Source organism: Pygocentrus nattereri, chromosome 28, assembly GCF_015220715.1.
Source record: "Pygocentrus nattereri isolate fPygNat1 chromosome 28, fPygNat1.pri, whole genome shotgun sequence".
Classification (NCBI taxonomy): domain Eukaryota; kingdom Metazoa; phylum Chordata; class Actinopteri; order Characiformes; family Serrasalmidae; genus Pygocentrus; species Pygocentrus nattereri.
The window spans coordinates 9,175,193-9,194,121 of record NC_051238.1 but is presented as its reverse complement, the minus strand read 5'-3'; the positions used below and the strand labels follow the sequence as shown (position 1 = coordinate 9,194,121).

The following is an 18,929-nucleotide window of genomic DNA, read 5'->3' as shown; positions in this document are numbered from 1 at the left end:
TCTCTTCAACTAACATTTTGTTATAGCTATATGAGATTACGAAAAGTTTAATCAGAATAAATTTATTACCTTCAATATTTGGCAACATTACTTTCATTAGGTCAACTAGTAAACTGAACATGAGAAATTACAAAAATGCTGGGTGAACATGAAAACAGAGCAAATGCAGATTGTTTCAGTGATGGAGAGAGGATGGAGCTTTCCTCTGTTATTGCTTTTTGCTGCTTGTTCATTTATTCAGGGTTATCTCCCAAGCACTGTCCAGCATGGTTTGCCTAAGTCGCAAAAGAGCCATCATTGGAGCCATTCAAAAACTGTAACTGAACAAGAGGGTTACAGGAGGAACTCGCCTTCTAAAAGCTGCATTCGAGCAGCATTCAGACAAGAGGGTTACAGATGTAAAGTCTAAGCAACCGTTCATGGAAACACTTTATTTGGATAGTCCGCTGTAGATAGTTTGCTTGCTCAGACGGCCTTTAACTAACTTTTAATTAAGTATCCATTAAATGCAACTAAACTTGAGACTGTGTGAAAGATCCTAATAAATCTAACCTTAACCATTATGCTAACCCCAACCTTAACTTCAAAACAAATTCTACACCTACTCCTAAACCTAACCGCTTACCTCAGTGGTGATTATAATCAAATATCACCAGAACGGCTGTTGATGACTAATATCTATAGTTGGTCTATAAGCAGTTATCAAATAAATGTGTGAGTCAGGGCATGAGCAGCTGGGGTTTGTGCAGATGGTGTGAGGGGACAAACCAGGAAATGTGTTAATGGCATTAAAAAGATTAGTGTCATTACTCATTTTGACACTTTGACACAAATAGTTTTTACACATTTTTAATAAAGTCTTTTTTGCTTATCTTTTTCTATATATTTCAGGAATCTTTCCAAAGTATTGTGAAAGTATTAAAAGGCTATTGGTAACTGTTTGGTTAAGTCTACTTTTATGCAGCCATTTTATGCTGGTGCTGATCGTTTGCGAACTTTGGTGTTCAAACAACAATCGAATTAGATAGCAAAATCAATATAATGTCCATTCGCCACCATGCACACCGCAATAGCTTTGCATTGCAGTATCATGAGGTCATGCTACACTGTTACATCTTAATTTTGATTTGACTTTTTAATTTTTACTTTTTTGAATCACCAGATTAATCAGACAGACGGATCACTAAATTACTGATAGAATCGATGATGACAGCCCTAATCATGATCTTATGTTTTTGCCAAATCTCCTACTCTTAAGTGTAGCTGGATTGCTGGAGAGCAAGAAAGAGTGTCAGGATTGTGGAGGAGTGTTTGTTCAGCAGCAGCTTTCCTTTTATCTCAACAGTTCCTGCTTCCCTTAATGAGCTCAACCTCGTCTGCCACGGGGCAATGGCATCTACTGAACAGCAGCCAACACGGCCCTCCTCTCACCACATCACAGGCTGCAATTTCACCCTCTGCACTCCACAGTCCAGTCAAGATGAAACCAGAGCACAGCAGAACGGCAAAAACCTCAGCATCTCTTACACAGCAGGAAACTGGCACGCATCTGAGGGGGGTTTACTGCAGTGGTTCAGTTGTTTTCTCCCACTCCAACAACTGATCCAGCTAATTAGCTAATTAACTAGTCCTAAGCTCAAATGGTGGTGTGTGGGTGTGTGAAAATGAGTTGTGTTATACTTGAATAAGCCAGATTTTTCTGCTAACTGGTTTCCAATCTAAATGAGTTCAGGAACTTTTAGTCAGAAACAAATATAGACTGACTTTTACCTGGAATACCAAAGAATTTTATAAGCATCTTAAGAGGCCCTAAATTAAAGCAAAGCGAAAAAAAAACCTCCCACAATTATGCTTTATGAAGTGCAAACTGATGTATAGGCAGTATTTCGTATGGGATATGCTGGGAGTTCTGTCCTACAGAATGGAGCAACAGAGCAAGGAATATGCAACAAAGTGTGACAGGTATCCTGAAAAAAAAAATGCAGATTTTCCTCAGTAAATCTTCATGACTTAAGCCCAAAGTGAAGACTGCTGAATAAGAATGTTCCTTCACTTTCTTCCTATTGGACAGACCTCAGGTAGGGATTTGCATCCTAACTAATTTTGATATTCAAGTATTTGCAAAAGTAACAAAAAAAGTACTTCTGCCAAAATTCATGGAATTTCTTTTAGTTATCAGTAATCAGTAGCACAAAAACTGGCAGTTAGCACAGGAGAATGCTCTAGTATAAAAAAAGGCTGTTAGTAACCACTGTTACTAACATCAGTTAGAGTCATTAGCCTAGGGCACAATAAAGCCGCACTACACCGGCCTTCTCAATCACATCCTTAACAACACACCCTTAGAAATGCTCACATTTAGCCACACATCTTGAGTAACATACATACATACACACACACACACACACACACACACATATATGTATATATATATGTGTATATATATATATATATATATATATATATATATATATATATATATATATATATATGTGTGTGTGTGTGTGTGTGTGTGTGTGTGTGTGTGTGTGTGTTAAAACATAAAAGGAGAATTTTCATTGAATTGTCTATATATTTTCATAAAAAAATAGAAAAAGCCCTCAAAACCTCAAATCACGTGAAACAGACAAAGCTAAAATGGACTAGATGTATTTGTGCTTTGATGCACTCATGATGATGAGAGCTGAAGAGCCATTTTACTACAAACTGGCAGCTTTGACTTAAAACTGTACAGTGATTGCCTTCATCATAAACTTTATACAAAAAAAAAAATCTAAGTCTTTTATTTGTCTGTGTTTAGCCAGAAACTCCTCCATCTCTGCAGTACGCTGCACACGCAGTATTCGTACATGCCTTTTTTTCCTCTCTCCTAGCTCTCTCATTGGATACTGTCTGACACTAGTTTAGTCCAAAGGTAAAAATCAATGTCTGAAAATATCGAAAGGCCTTTGGAGCTAAACTGGAAGGCTGAAAACTGACTCGTCTCATACTGTTGTCCGTCTTATATGACCAGATCAACCATGTCCAACCTGGAAAAATGCTTCAGATCATTAACATTTGTTGAAAAGTGCAAATCAGAGTTGAAATCAAGCTACTAAAACTGTACAGTGGAGGTATGGCTTAAGTTATCTGGATGACTGAAAAATCCTGTTTTGGGAAAGCGTTCCCAGATTCAATGCAGGGAAGCACTGTTTTACTGTGTGGTGATCTCATGATGTTAAGAGTCCAGCCAATCAGTGGCTCAGCAGATAAGCCCACCCTGCATTGCAAGTCTAAATGCTGCAGAGTGACCCCAATGTCCTTTAGGGCAAACTTTCACAGGAGCACCACTCAGTCCCCTCCTCCTACTATTTCTCCTTCCTCTCCTTCAGCGCTATTTCCTTCTGCCAAGGTTAAAGTAGGGTGTTTGTGTAACCTACAACTCCCTCTGGGCACCAACAACGCCTACACACCACTCTGCCAAGCATCCAGACCGTCTCCGAGCCTCGTATGGCCAAAAAAAAAACAGAAAAAAGAAATAACACCCCCTCAGTGTGGACAAGCAGCTTATTCGCTTCCACATTCTCCAACACACACAAACACGACAAAGGCATGAATATGTATCTCACACCAAACGTGCATACAGTAAACACTCCTACGTAACAAGTATAAATACATGCAAATCCATATCAACAAGTGGGCATGAATTACATAATAAGAACTTTTATGCTTTTCGTATAGTAAATCAGATTTTCTGTGTGCTGTAGTTAAAGTGGCAGCTGTGCAATGTGAGAGGTTAATTGTCATTAGTGGATCTGTGTGATGGTGTAATCCCATCAAATGCATCGCCCAGCAGGCTGCCCGGGGTGCCGTTTCTATTCCTGTGCCCTGAACCGTTTCATCGTTCAAAAACACGCCCACCCATTGGCTCCCGATGAATAAGCCCCCTTCGGTGGAGTCTTGGGCCTGCATGACAGCGAGCCGCCTCCACACACACACACACACACACACACACACACACACGGCCCAGCACCCTGTCAGAGTCAGCACTGTCACACAATCCTCCTCCAACATGCTTATAGCTTATGCAGCTTATTAGGCAGCAGTAGGGAATCCATGGAGTCATGCTGGCCGAGCTTCAATTCTCCTTAACCCACCTGAACCCTTCCTCGCTTATGAATCAGCTCTTAAAGGAATACTCTAGCCTTCAACCCAATCTTTATATGCAGCATCTGTGAAGTTATTGTCTGATTACTACGTCATAAATACACGTACGTTCACTTATAATACAAGTCAAAATAATCGGATGTGCGCAAAGATATAATTTCCTGCTTACAAAATGGGCCAACGATGGGCTACTTTCCACTTTGGAAAAGTAAAACCAAGTTCTTCAGCACCTCATTCAGCAGCTGGAACTTTATGAGTGCTTTCACATACAGATTGGATGTCTGACTCAGTCTGAGCACTGTTTGAGTTGCTTTCGGAGATGCTATCACCATCTGAGAGTAAGCAGAGAGGGAATGATTCCTTCTGACATTTGTCAAAAAGCTCTGGCTGCTGGGACACAGCGGAACCATCAGTTTGGTTGCCATTGTGCCAACACCACAGATGAGAGTGATTGGTTACAGTTCACTCTGTAAAAATAATTCTGTAATTATTTTTTATCTCATCTATTGTCTAAATAACAATTATTATCAGACCCACTCGTGACTGGATCACCTGTCAGGTACCTGGAATTTTTATTGAACTGGGGAAAAAAAATCTGCTTTTAGCTACAGTGCACAAGTGATCTGGAATTCACTACAGGAGTCTGTAAAACGCAGCTCGCTGGTGGCACTCAATCATGTTGAACTTTTAGTCTCTAACCAGGCAGCCTGTAACTTAAGTATAACTGAATAATCAATTATTCATATTATGAATCACATTACCAAATAATTTTTATGTAACTATTAGCTTTTAACTTTAGCTTGAGGTTGTTTTATACATTTGCAAACTAACAATGAAGTCAATAAAGATGAATAACATTCAAGAATTCCCTGTTTTAATGAACTTTCCTGCTAATTCAAAATATAAAAAATAGGGAAAGTGGCAAATGTTTGTGGCAAACTTCTCTAAAAACAATTAATTGTGAACAATTTTGTGTAAACGCTTCATTTCAAAGGTAACACGTTGTCCAGCTACCCTGAGTGTTCATGGAGAACTACCTCTTAAAACTGTTAGCAAGTGGAGCCAAACGTTCGACAACAGAAAACTCTGGATCTCCTGTGTTCGCCGAATTTGAACACACCGGCAGCCTCGACGCAAACATTATCATCCGGAAAGTGAACAGGGTCGCTGTGAATAATAGTTACTTGCTTGCCTGTTCCAGCTCCATTAACAAATACAGAGTCAAATACAAATTCTCTCTTGGAAACTGAAGAACCAAACACTTAATTTACAAATATCTCTGAGTAATGAACTGCATATATAAACAAAATTCAGCAACTTCCCATTGGTTTCTACGGCAATGGTGGTGTGAGTCAGTGAGAGTTTTCTGTTTCTGTTTCTAGGAGCAGGAAGAAATGTCAAAATTATAGTCTGAGGTAATCGATCATACGCTACAGACGGAATTTTGGAATTAATCATTATCCATGCTTCCAAAATGCTATGCCATTTTTTCCCCAAAACAGTCAAAATGTCCAAAAAGTGTCCAAGTGTGTCCAAAAACCTCTCCCACCTTCTGTAGGTGCATGTTCTTGGTCAGTTGCTCCTCCAGCATGTTCTGCAGCTTCTTGTTCATCTCCCGGAGGTTCTCATCTCCAGGCTTGACCAGGTCCCTCAGTACCGAACTGAGACCACCTCTCTCTGCCTGATGACCCGTTGTTGCTGCTCCTCCATCTGAAAAAAGTAGAAAGAGTGATGTATAAACTACAGAGAACAAATGAACTGAGAAAATGGAGAGGCAAGATTGTATTACATGGACAAAATGGCCTGCACTATTTTGACCAAAATATTTCACTTTTGTTGGATTACATAAATACCTTGATTTATCAGAACACCCACAGAAACACTCATCTGAACCTGGGATTGGTCAGAATGATCAGGAGATAAAGAATGAGGGGGCTCAATTGAAAATCTAAAAATATTTTGTGTGGCTATTTAAACGTAATTGCAAGAAACAAGAAACAGTGAATGAATGAAATTAAAACCTTGTACATATGTAGTATCTTTTTTTCCCCCAGAGGAAGACTTCAACTCTGGGGACTGGTAGAGTAGAATAAATATTCACACATCTTCTAAACCTCGCAGAGGTTTACATAGTAAAACCCAAAGAATTCCGTCATAAAATCAGTCGCCTCTGTAAAACGGTTCTAAAACTAATTAACAAGGTAATAATTTCAGCTCAGCACTGCTGACCAAAGACAAAATCTAAATAAACCACATTATCAAACAAAGCAGACCACTGGGACAATGCTACCAAATCACACAGCAAATGAGATGCTACTGAACCCTAAAAAGAAATAACGGATTTGAATTAGAGTCCTTTAACTATCCAGTGTACAAAGCAGATACAGAACTTGACTGGCTTCTAGATCACAGCCTAGCTAGAGAGGAGGCAAATATCAATCCAATAAACATATACAGACATCAGGTCAGGTTCTGTTAAGACAGATGAGATTGAGCTTCCAGTGCATAATTTCCTTTTAAAGCATTAAAGACAAGGAGAAATCTAGTAGAAAATGAAGAATTACCATTAATATAGAGATAGAGCCACCCTAAAACCACACTGCAATTCCAAAAACATTACTGTATGGAAAGCAATGCAGAAAATGACAGATGTTAGAGAGAGAGAGAGAGAGAGAGAGAGAGAGAGAGAGAGAGAGAGAGATAGAAAAAGTATAAGAGAGTAATTTAAATACACAAATGGCATTTTAAGGTTTTTTTTTAATGTATTTGGACAAAAACAAATATAAATCATTGTGCAGATTTATGCTACCCAGCAGACCTAAAGATGTGAATGGGCCATAGCAGTGAAGCATCAGTGTGTGACCGAAGAAGAGAGTGAGAGTACAGAGAGGACATTAAGCTCCAGTTTCCCTCACCTTCAACATCGCAGCAGCCCCACATCAATAAACAATTCAGTATCAATTAAAAGCCAGAGAACAGGAAGAGAGGAAGAAAGAAAGCAACACAGAGTGCAGAAAGAAGAAAGAAAAAGGGAAGAAAAGAAAGTGATAAAGCAACTGAAGAAAGGAGAGAGACAGAGGGAGGGAGGAAGAGAGCGCAAAAAAAAAAGCAAAGCAGTAAGCAATTAAGAAAGAAACAAGGCAAAAATGACTGAACAGAGAAAGATGGAGAAGTGACCATACAGAGAGACAGTGGGAGGAACAGAACACGGAGCTGACAGAGAATCAAATGAAAGATCAGCCTGCTGAGGCCTGCTGTATCAGTGGAGTTCACTGCCTGACAGGCTTCTGACGAAAGCAGCAGTGCAGGTCGCAGGTTTAGGGCTGTAACTGGACGAAGAGGCTTGTTAAAAAATGAAAGGCGGGTGCATGGGTGATGATATCCAGAGGACAGATCCTCTGTTAATGAGCTAAACGATACGGCAGGGACACCTCTTTAACAACAGGAGAGGACAGGAACATCTGAGCTACAGGTGAACCCACAGATGCTCTGGTGCAGTCTGACTGAAGGAGGATGGAGATGTGAGCTGTGGACTGCTTGCCAAGCGTGTCAAGGGCAAATGCTATCTGTTCGATCGGGCTGCGTCTCTCTCGAATATCACTAGCTGGGTGAGTGGAGAGATTCAAGGTCAGCTTGCAACACCGGTACCGCAATGATTACTGCAACAGCGTGACTGGTGGCACGCTGAGTGCGGTGTCGGGCACCATGACTACATATTTCCTTTTTCTTTAACTAATGTAGGATTGACAGCTGCATTATCATTGCAGTGAACATCATTAATGATGAGTACTGGGCCGATACTAGGTAAAAAAAATGTTGGATCGGATATCAAAGAGAAAAAAAGAATTCATCCAATCAAATCCTGTGACAAATCTGTCGTGAAATAGCGCTCACTCACATTGTGTGATGTAATGCTGTTAGCTGTGTAGTTCGTCCTGTGAGGTCAGAAGAGCGTTTGAGTAGTTTGAGCATTATAGACTACTTTTAGGCTATATTCACATTACCAGGCTGAAGCGACACAAATCCTTTTTTACCTTAACGTGACCCAGACCTGGTTTGTTTTCCTGAGTTGTGTGGACGCATAAATCTGACCTCTCACATCGGATCTGAGACACTTTTATATGTGGTCCTAGATCCAATACACATTTGATTTGTAGCCATGTGACCTTAATGAGAACACGTGTATCAGAATTCATGTGTTTATTTTTTCTCTCTCCACTGCGCTTCCACCATCACTCAGCATTGACGCAGGAGGGGCTGAAGTTATTGAGCATAAACGCAATGCATCTGAAACTTTTTCACCTTTGTCCTGCTCTAATAATAAACAGTTGAGCGCAGTTTAGAGAAAATTATCTTCACATCAAAGGCTTGTGCTGCTGGTTAATCTGTTCATTGTACATGACACATCTGGTTCCTTCATGTGATGGTACTGATTAGAAGGACCACATGCAGGTCATTTCAGGACACAGGTTCGTTTACATTAATGGCAGGTGTGAGTCTCTTACCTACAATGTGAACCATCGAGTTAAAGATCAAATCTGAGCAAAAAATTGGAACAGAACAATAAGGCTTGTAATGTGAATACAGCCTTAGATGATGGTCTTAAGGGAAGTGCTTTATGTAAAAAAGGATTTTTAAAAAGATTTTGAAAGAATGTTGAGGAATATTGGTGTTCATTTCAAAGCTTCAATAAAACAGGTGATTTGCCAAAGCAGAAAAGCAAGCAAAACATTGTTTTTCTCTCTAAACCTTGTAGCTGCCACCGTCTTTATTAAAAGCCCTGATTAGTAAATGTGGAACATAGCAAGAGATTTGTCAATATACCATAAATCAAGCTGGATATCATTTAATGACTCAGTCCTAACTACTTATAGAACGTGCCTATGTTCATGACGTGCCACACAGTACTTAAAATCCACAGATGCATTGTTATTTGGGGAAACATTGTGATAAAACTTCACAATCTAATTTGTGCTTAAGGTCCTGGTGCAAAAAAAGCATACAGATTTGAAGCAAGTGTTTCAGATGGACTTGACAAAGACTGAAGATTTGTATTAGACTAGCATTGCAGTTTAAGGACGTACTGCAGCTCCCTGTGCACTAACAACTCGCAGCAGAGAGATATTACGTAGTAAGTGGCAAGTCATTGTTAATGGAGACATTAACCCCAGCCCAGAGGCGTGCTCAACATTTGAGCATGTTGCTTTCAGTGTTGGAGGCTACGCTTGACATTTCCCTCACCTGCAAAGGATGACAGTAAACAGCTTGAGAAGCCCCCCCCGCCCCTCTCTGCTCTCTGTCGCAGCGCTACAAGGGGGTGAGCCTTGGTAACTCTGAGTATTTCAAAAGATGGGAAAAAGAGCAGTGAGGAAGGTGCCAAACTACTCTGAGGCGAGTGGATGTGAATGCAAAGGCACTTGATGCCTTTTGTAGTGTTATATGTAGAGGTTATATGTAAAATACGCCATCAAGGACTTTCTGCCACCACATGCTTTATATGCATTATGCACAGCCTAGAAGGAGGATTAAAAGCGGGAAACTCTGCTCACAAATGTTGAGGTCAAACAGAAAAAAGCATATATTTCTTTATTTCTGTATTCAGCAGCCACACATTGTTTCAACAAGCTAGTATGAAGTTTTGTTAGCGGTGATGGTCACACTGTGGTGTTTCCCTCACTGCCTCAGATGAAAAAAGGATTAAAAGTAAGAACAAAAAGCATACTACTACTGAAAATGGTTCCACAAGGTGTCTGCCATTACTCTCAAATTAAATTCAATACTTTAAATACTTCCTAATGCCATTTCAAATGTAATCTAAGTCCACTGTTAAGGACCTGTTTGAGAAGACTAAGAAAGAGATCCACAATATGTATGTGGACACTCCTCCTAATTACTGATCTAGAACTGTGCATCAAGAACTTTCAGTGACTGAGCAGGTGCACACAGGCCTAAGATCACTATGTGTAAGTTTAAAGCACACCACCACTGGACATTGAAACAGTAGAAATGTTCTTAGGAGTGATGAATCTTGCTTTGCTATCTGGCCACCTGATTAACTAATGTAGGTTTGACAAATGCCAGAACAATGCCATACCAGAATGCATGGTGCCAAAAGTCAAGTTGAGGAGGGAAGTTTGTGGACAGTCCTTTCCTGTTTCAGCATGAATGCCTCCACACACAAAGCAAGGTCCATAAAGACATGGTTTGATGACTAGGGTGTGGAGGAACACAAGTGGCCTGCACAGAGCCCTGACCTCAAACTTCAGCGAACACCTTTGGGATGAACTGGAACATTGGTTTTCGAGCTAGGCCTTCTTGTTCAACATCAGTGCCTGACCTCACAATATCTCTTTTGATTGAATGGGCACAAATTCCCACAGACATACTCCAAGACGTTATGGAAAGCCTTCCCAGAAGAGTGGAAGTGGAGTGGCTCTTATAACCAGCAACTTCATATTAATTCTTCATGCAACTTCATGTTTTAGAACAGGGTGTCAAACAAGCTCATAGAAGTGGGATGGTGAGATGTCTAGATAATTTTGTCCATACAGTTTATTTCATTGTAGCTTATGTTACCTCACTAACATGTTGGCACATCATTCAGAGAGAAGAAAAAAACCCTGAAAAAAAAAAAAAAAACTAATACATGTGCCATCAACATTTACCACTGTTAGCTCTAGTGTTAGCAATAGCCAATTTGATGATCTAAAGAGACTACTCAAGCTTACTAAGGCCTAACATGAAAACCTACCAGTTTAACCCACAAAGATATCCAATTTTTGAATAATAAAACCTATCCAGTTGCTTCTAAATTGTCCTTTTTTCAAAGTATTTCACACCCAGATCTGTGTCTGTGTGAGTAACAACAGGTAATGTTTGATGCGCATGACCCAGGTCATTCGATATGCGTGCAACATGATAATCAAAAATAAATAATCAAAAAAATAATCAAAATATATTGAGAAGCATGATTTATAATGGGGCAAACAAAGTACAAGGTCACAACTAATCCAATGATGAACAATCCTGTTTATTCTTGCCTGATTTCCAGTCAAGTTCATTGGAAAAAAACTGGCCACAACATCTGCATAGATATACCAGATCTGTATACTATACTGTACTCTGTATAAGATCTGTAAGTGATGTGTTTAATCAGCAAGCAAACAGGCCACACCCAAACAGAATATATTAAGAGCTGGGTAATGAGGCCAGAAAGATCCTCAAAGCGAAGCAACAACTGCTACATCAATGTCAGCACTAATGACGGCATCGATGGGAAAATGCCACACCTGCCTGTAACTAGTAATTCTTACATATTGATCAGGAACATTATTTCTAATTTGCTGCAGCATGGAGGCAGAGCTGTATTGAAAAGCTTTGATGAATCCACAAAGCAGATTTACAGAGAGGACTCCCTCCTCTAATGGGTGGAAAATGCTGCGGGGATGGGTTTCAAAGGCGTGGACGAACGCCAAAATCACTCTTCTGCTTAGTGCCCTGCCACAGGCCAGCAGGAAAACGTTAAACGAAGAAGCCAGGCTACTCAGAGGCATCAGATGAAGGGGAGACGCTGATGTCATCAAGCTCCCAGCTCAGGGGATCCCCAGCCACAGAGCTGGCTGGAGAACCGGAGAGGTTTCCTGAGGACGGAGCAAATATTTGAGAATAGCAGCAGAGCCTCAAAAAAATATTTCCATCCTTTAAATCCAGGGAAGGTATTTCACAAAGCAGGATCTCCTTTTGCCACTTAACCCAAAACTCAAGCTTGTCCAATAGAGGAGAGGTTTGAGGCATTCTTTCTGGGTAATGCTAACATCTGGTAAAAGTAATCCAGCTTTACTAATAATTCTGGTTCCTGGAATCCTGGCTTGAGAAGATTTACCAATGATGAATGTTTACTGGAGCTCAGTGATATCACAAAGCAAATCACAAAATTACTCTTTATTGAATTACACCAAAGTTCAGAGCACAATGGCTAGTGCTGGGCAACTACATCAGCACAACAACAGTGATTTTACTTTTAGCAGTGTTTAAAGAATAAAAACCGCAATGCAAACTGTTATTTAAAAGTCTGCAACCACTGTTTTCAATAATACAAAATCAATTTTGTGCTAGATACATGTTTAAACTGACTAATATGATGTTCCATGTTTTGCGGACATCTGTAAAAATGAACTATTCAGTGATCAATGCAGCTGTAAGATGATTCCATAAAAATGAGAAAGCTGTATATCATTGAGAACCAACTTACAATAAAATTAACATACAGAATGCCTCATATTCAAAAAACTCTCACTGACCAAACAGCTATTCACAGACATGTTGTATCAGAAAATTACTCTAATAGAACTTATTACAGTTTTTATAGAATTACTGTTTAGAATTACAACCTTTTATAGTGTCATGACATGCCATTGTTCCCAGAACACTTCAATAAACCAACTGTTCATGTTTAGGTGTCTTGTATATAATATAGCAATCCATACTACATGTTACTGTTCTGAAAGAGAAGTTTAAAAAACAAAGCAAATATAGAACACATTTCCTTTCTGGAAACTTGATTTTTAAAATATAGCGTTCTGTAGTTTTATGTATATAAATGTAAACAGTCCAGTCAAAGCAGGCTCTATGTTTAAACCGTGTGAAACATTGTATTGTGCCATCTCTAGGTGGCTGTGACCTTCAAAGCAATGGTAAAATCTCATCTCCTTCGATTACCTTCACTGAAGCTCCACCGGGACCAGAGCAGGGGGCAGTTGTTCAGAAGCTTCATTAGGACGCTCCTAAGTCTTTTCCAGTAGGCGCTGCTGTCTGACTCACTGAGGCGCCTTCTGCCTACGCAACTAACTGCAGCCCTGCAGCCAGCTCCCACTGGAGTGAGACAGGTTAAATGGAAAAAGGACCAAGGGGGAAACAGGCTATTTCATCTCCACAACTAGGTTCCCACCTGCTCGCTGCTATGTGTCATCCACTGTCATGAACCTGAAATGGAGCATGTGCTTCAGTATGGCATCCAGATGAGCTTGCTCTTATTTTCTATTTGGTATCAAACAAGATTTTAAAACAAACAAGACTCCTGTCTTTGTGTGCTGCTCACTCTAAGCAGAAAGCCCATTAGCGCAGGCTTCCAGTTTCTCTTATTCTGCTAACGTAAGATCCGGCATGAGAATAATTGAGTGATTTGCATCAATTCGCTGCAATGTAACCTTCTTTAGCCATTAAATCCTTGAACTTGCAGGTTCCCAAAGCAAGGCATTCGGAAAGACTGTTTTGTTTCCCCTTTAGCAGCACAGTAGGAAAGATGGTGCAAAGTGAAAGGTTAGCTTACTTCATGCACCAGTGCATGTCCACAACAGGACATGTAAGGGGTGGGGTGGAGAGCCTCCAGACTGCAGCAAGGCTTGTGTTCGCCTGAGAGCTTCACCCTGGCTGACTCCTCCTGCAGGGAAGAGCACTTAGCAAGAGACAGTGCTTCACACACACACAGTCCCCATACACACATGACTGCAGCGTGCACCTGAATGCAAGATCAGCCCGCTCTGCCTGCAGAGATGCCCTCTACGCAATCACAAAGCCATCTTACATCACACACATTAGGGATGTGAATTCTGACTAATTTTAATATTGAAGCATCTTAACTCGTGAACCGATATCTGGTGAACTGCAGAGAATGAATAAAACAATTTCATTTCAGCCCAAATCATCTTTTTTAGGTGGCAAAAAAAAATTTGTGGTGTTGCACAAAAAAATTTGAATCACGCAAAGGAACACATTTCAAATCATGTTTCATTATTCAGAAACAGCTGAGGGAAATCGGTAAGGTGTCATGTTGCATGAGTAACACAACACAGACGGCCTCAGATGAACTAATCAGACTCGTTGCCTTCTATAGGTTCTCTCTTCAGTGGATTTTAGTCAAAGAAATACAGGGCGAGTCAAAAGTCACAGGACACACGTTTATTTTATTTTATTTTTTATGCTGTCACAAGCCTCCACAATGCGGTGCTGAAGGTGGTGTTTGTTGCTGATTTTCTCAGCATACACAAATTGTTTGAGATGACTCCAGAGATAAAAGTCGATAATAAAATAAAAAAATAAAATAAATTAAAACGTGTCCTGTGACTTTTGTCACACCCTGTATATTTCAACCAGTTCTAGATCGAACTTCAATCTAGCTGCATTTTCTCTGCTTTCTCATCCACACAAACATAATTCACATACAGTATTATGCTAAAGAAACACCTCGTCAAATTATGTTTTTTGATTTTCTAAGTGAAAATAAAGTAATATCCTCTACATCATCTACTTTAACACATTTAAATATGGTATTTTTCAACAAATTGTCCTGCATAATTTGGAGAAAAAAAAAAAAACATTAAATAAAGCATAATGAAAATATGGGAAAAAAAGTTAAATTCAGCATATAAACAGTATTTGTGCACTACAGTGTGCAGAGGTGTGTTCTCTGTATAGGGTGTGTACGTTTTCCACTTGATAAATCAACAAAACATGTAATTTAACCAGGTGCACCCAAACTTTTACATTGATGAACAATAAATGCTAATCTGCATATTTATTAATGGAAGCTGGAGAAGATATGTTGCAGGACCAAGCTAAATTGGGCGTGTACCCAGAGACGGAAATGCCAATACTGTGTTACATGAACACATGGATTTCTGACCTATTGATCACTATTGCTCATGAAGGATTAAGCGCTAGGTTTCGAGGAGAAAGCAGCAGAATCACTGAAGCATAGGCCAATGTCTGCTCACAGTAAATGCATTATTCCCGGGTGCTGAGTGAGCAAGTGCTGCATGCTTCTCCAACCTCTTATGCTTAGCATCCATCACAGCTCAAAAAGCAAAACTGACATCAGATTAGATAACCAAAGTATTCCAAACTCACATGATCACATAAATAATGCATTTTTAATAAGTTATTTTGAAAAAAAGAACTCTTTGTCTGCGATTTGGTTGATAGATGAATGTGGACTGGGTCAGGGAGAGCAGGGCAGAGTGAAAGAGACTACAGAAAAGATTGAGCGGTAAAAGTTCAACAAGCAGTTGAACATAATGATAAGACATGAAGCATAATGATAAGACAATTTTCTCCTCTGCTAAACGTTGGACGTTATTTACTTACTACTGACGAAGGCAGTCATGGGCTGGAGGTCAGGGAACCAGCCTTGAGACCGGAAGGTCACCGGTTGATCCCCTGAAGTGCTCTTGAGCAAGGCACCTAACCCCCGGGCGCTATGCTTAGCACTGCCCACCGCTCTGGGCAAGTGCACTCACTGCCCCCTAGTGTTTGTGCCTTCACTAGTGTGTATGTGGGTGTTTCACCGCATAGATGGGTTAAATGCAGAGATGAATTTCCCGGTAAAAGGTGACTTAACCTAACTTTGTTCGTTGAGTTGTTATGAATACCCTATTAGTACAGGTAATATTAGCTAATTATATACTGTACTTACACACTGTTAGTTAGCTACTACAGATAACTAGTAAAAGCTGCCCTGATTAGAATTTGCTGATAGTAAGAAAGAATGTGTAGCCTCAGAGACATTTTATTTAAAGAACAGGTTCTGTGAGGAGAATGAGAGACTCAAATTCCAGGTACTCTCATGTGTGCAAGTTCATTCTGTTAGAGAAAAGCTCTTATTTTCTGCACACTTTGCGGCCACTGGGCTAACTTAAACCTTACTGAAATACAGAAACACTCGAGGGAAATGGCTATATTGGTGTATTCTGGTCATGTAATTTCATCAGACGTTATTTGAGTTAAAGATGCTATTCAAGTCCAGCTTGCATCTTAGTTTGACATCTGTTGAACCTCTCCAGCGATTATGGTTTTTCCTGTCAGCCATAAAACACTCTGACTGACCATTTTCCCCTTGCCAGAGCACATAAAAATGGCTGTGGTTTTCAAGCTTCTAAATAAGACCCTATGATAAGCTATAGTTTGACCTGGATGTAATATTGATATCCTGAAACTTGGCGATCATAATGTGGAGGCAGACAACTTGTAAAAAGAAACTAAAAAGTCATTTCATTATTATTATTATTTATAATTTAATAACTTCTTGCTGTTCCACCCCCAAAAAACTTGAAATACCTTTTGGTGTCTAGTTACAGTACTTCACTGTATGGGTTATAATTAAATCAAATAACAGATTTAATAATATGACAAGTGATTACAAACATTTGAATCATCGCTGCATCATTACTCCCTCCATCTTTCCTGACATAAAACTGACCCCACATAAGATTATCTCCAAATAGATTTCACTTCAGGACACCTCAAAAAACTCCTAAACAATCTTGATGACAATGTCAATGAATGCAACCCAGAAGACAACCATTTTTGATAAAGATTACTGGCTAAACAGCCCTCAAAATGTCATTTATCATAAACAATCAGGACACACAATGATATTTAAACTGACAATCATCATATAATAAAATGAAAATTTTGCCTAAAGCAGCAAAAATTATCTATCTAGCTTGCCAGCTGTTGAGACTTAGCAGCTCCCAACTGATGACCGACCAGTTCCAGCTTAAATGAACAAGCATTACTCACTGCTGCCCTCTGAAGATGTTATAGCACCGGTCAGAAGAAAATTTTTGTTGTTTTAATAAAACCCATAATGCATCTCAATGAATGTGTTTTCTGTTTTCTTTTACTTACATGTATCAACCTCAACCCAATTTAAAAGCTAACAACTGTGAAAAGAACTGCAGTCAGCTTTAACAATTGCGACCAGATGATTATGTAACAACTGCAACAGGCCTTATGACAATATTAGCATTTTAGTTTGAAGTGTGCCTTTACTTTATTCAGCTAATCAGACCAGTGTTGGTGTTACATCACTAATGGCTGGCAGCCAGAAGCAGCAGCAGCTTTTAAGGCTCCAGTGCTGCTTGTGCAGGGGTGGCCAACTTTGTCTGTAGAGTTAAAATCCAACCATAATCTAACACACATGACTCCAGCTCATGAAGGTCTTCAGGAGGATCTGCCTTCTGTAAGGCAGGTGGGTAGGATATGGGATAAAGCAGAACTCTACAGGGTGGATACAGACAGTGGGTTTGCCCAAAAGCAGCAAGGAGAGGGTCTTTCTCTTGCTCACTCGCCCCCTTGCTGCATTATTGAGGATGAGTGTGGAGTTCACTCAGGCATGTCGGCGTGCTGAATCATTTACATGCCTGCTAATGTCAGCTCTCATCTAGCACTCTGCCTTCGGCTCCTGCAATCCCCCTCTCTTTTCCCCTTCTACAGTTTTCCTCCTTCTTTGTCCATTTGCCTTCATCTCCTCCACTGCCACCTCTCTGTGCCGGTCCGCAGGCATTACAAATCCAGGCCTATATCCAATGCCATTCTTCATGCAGCGTTGCTGCTGTCCTGCATCGGACCAAGAGGTTGCCATTATCTGGACAGGCTCCTCTTGGTGAAAATATGACTGGCAATAAAAAGGTGAGGACCTTTTTTAATCTGGGAATGAGTATTATGATTGGTAAATATGGCAAGCCAGAAATTAACGACTTCATAAATTCATCTGACCTCGAACCGTCTGGAGTCATTTTGTATTACACACATAGCTTATCAAGCAGATCCGGTTCAGTGCCAAATCTTGAGCAAGGTAAAACAAGCAAGGCTTGAGAAAGAGATACTGCTCCAGACCATTTCCCACACAGGTTGTGAACAGCTTGAAATTGTGTTTTTACATAATGTGCACTGATTCAATCTTCACCTAATACAACATCATAAATTAACACAGTCATACTTAACAAACACACATTTTCAGTGCCCTATCTCTATTAATCAAATGGTTTTATCAATCAAGACACTTCCCTCTGCCATGCTTCACAGTTTTGGTATTTGCATGAAGCATTTCATGTTCTCTGCATAACTAAAATACACCTTGCCTAAGCTGTCCATAAAACATTGTTCCAAAAGATCCAGGTGGTATTTAAAAAAAATTAAGAAACCTTCTTTTACTACTATGCAGCATTTTCCTCCATGGTAACCTCAAATGAACACCTTCAGTGTTTTCCTTATGGTAGCCTCACAAACAGCAATGTAATAAATGCAAGACATATGGGCAGATCCTTAGTTGTCATCCAAAAGTCCTTCAAGGGTCACTTGTTTGAGGAGCAAAATATGTAGCCCTTGCACAGATCTCCAATTACATAAGCACTAGTATTTAAGCTGAAAGCAACCACAGTTCTTAGCATTCACACTCACATGCTTAGGTCAAAACATATAGAATATAAATTTGGTGCACCTTTACCCATTGAGCTGATGCAAATTATCATTAAAGTAAAAAAAGGAGGAAACACTTCTATTCAGAGATCACAGATTTTATGAAAATAACTACATACTACACACTGACACATTGCAAGCAACTACAAAATAACTACATACTACACACTGACACATTGCAAGCAACTACAAAATAACTACATACTACACACTGACACATTGCAAGCAATTACAAAATAACTACATACTACATACTGACACATTGCAAGCAAAATAGCTAATCTGCCTGGCCACTTTAGGCTTAACAGCTGCATAAAATTAACAAATAAAGACAATTAAATCAATGATTTAGATGCCAAATAACCTGCAGCTAAAATTTCACAGTTATGACGGGCCTAGCAACGATGTTGCATTGTTTCCAGGCTGCAGGATGATGGAGGCCTGAGTTTTCAGAAATCCTTTGTAATACTTTCCAGTCCTGTGAGCTTCAGAAAAGTCTTTTAATTGGGTAATGAGGAGAATAGAAA

At 39.8% G+C, this 18,929-nt stretch overlaps 1 protein-coding gene across 2 annotated transcripts in view; it reads right to left on the bottom strand.

The window, feature by feature from the left end:
• gripap1 (GRIP1 associated protein 1) overlaps positions 1–18,929 on the bottom strand; it is an 84,392-nt gene that overhangs the window by 11,889 nt on the left and 53,574 nt on the right. For both annotated transcript variants that reach the window (XM_017681951.2, XM_017681952.2), the window contains one exon: positions 5,696–5,856. In XM_017681951.2, the coding sequence (XP_017537440.2) occupies positions 5,696–5,856 (161 nt within the window). The remainder of the gene's footprint in view (positions 1–5,695; positions 5,857–18,929) is intronic.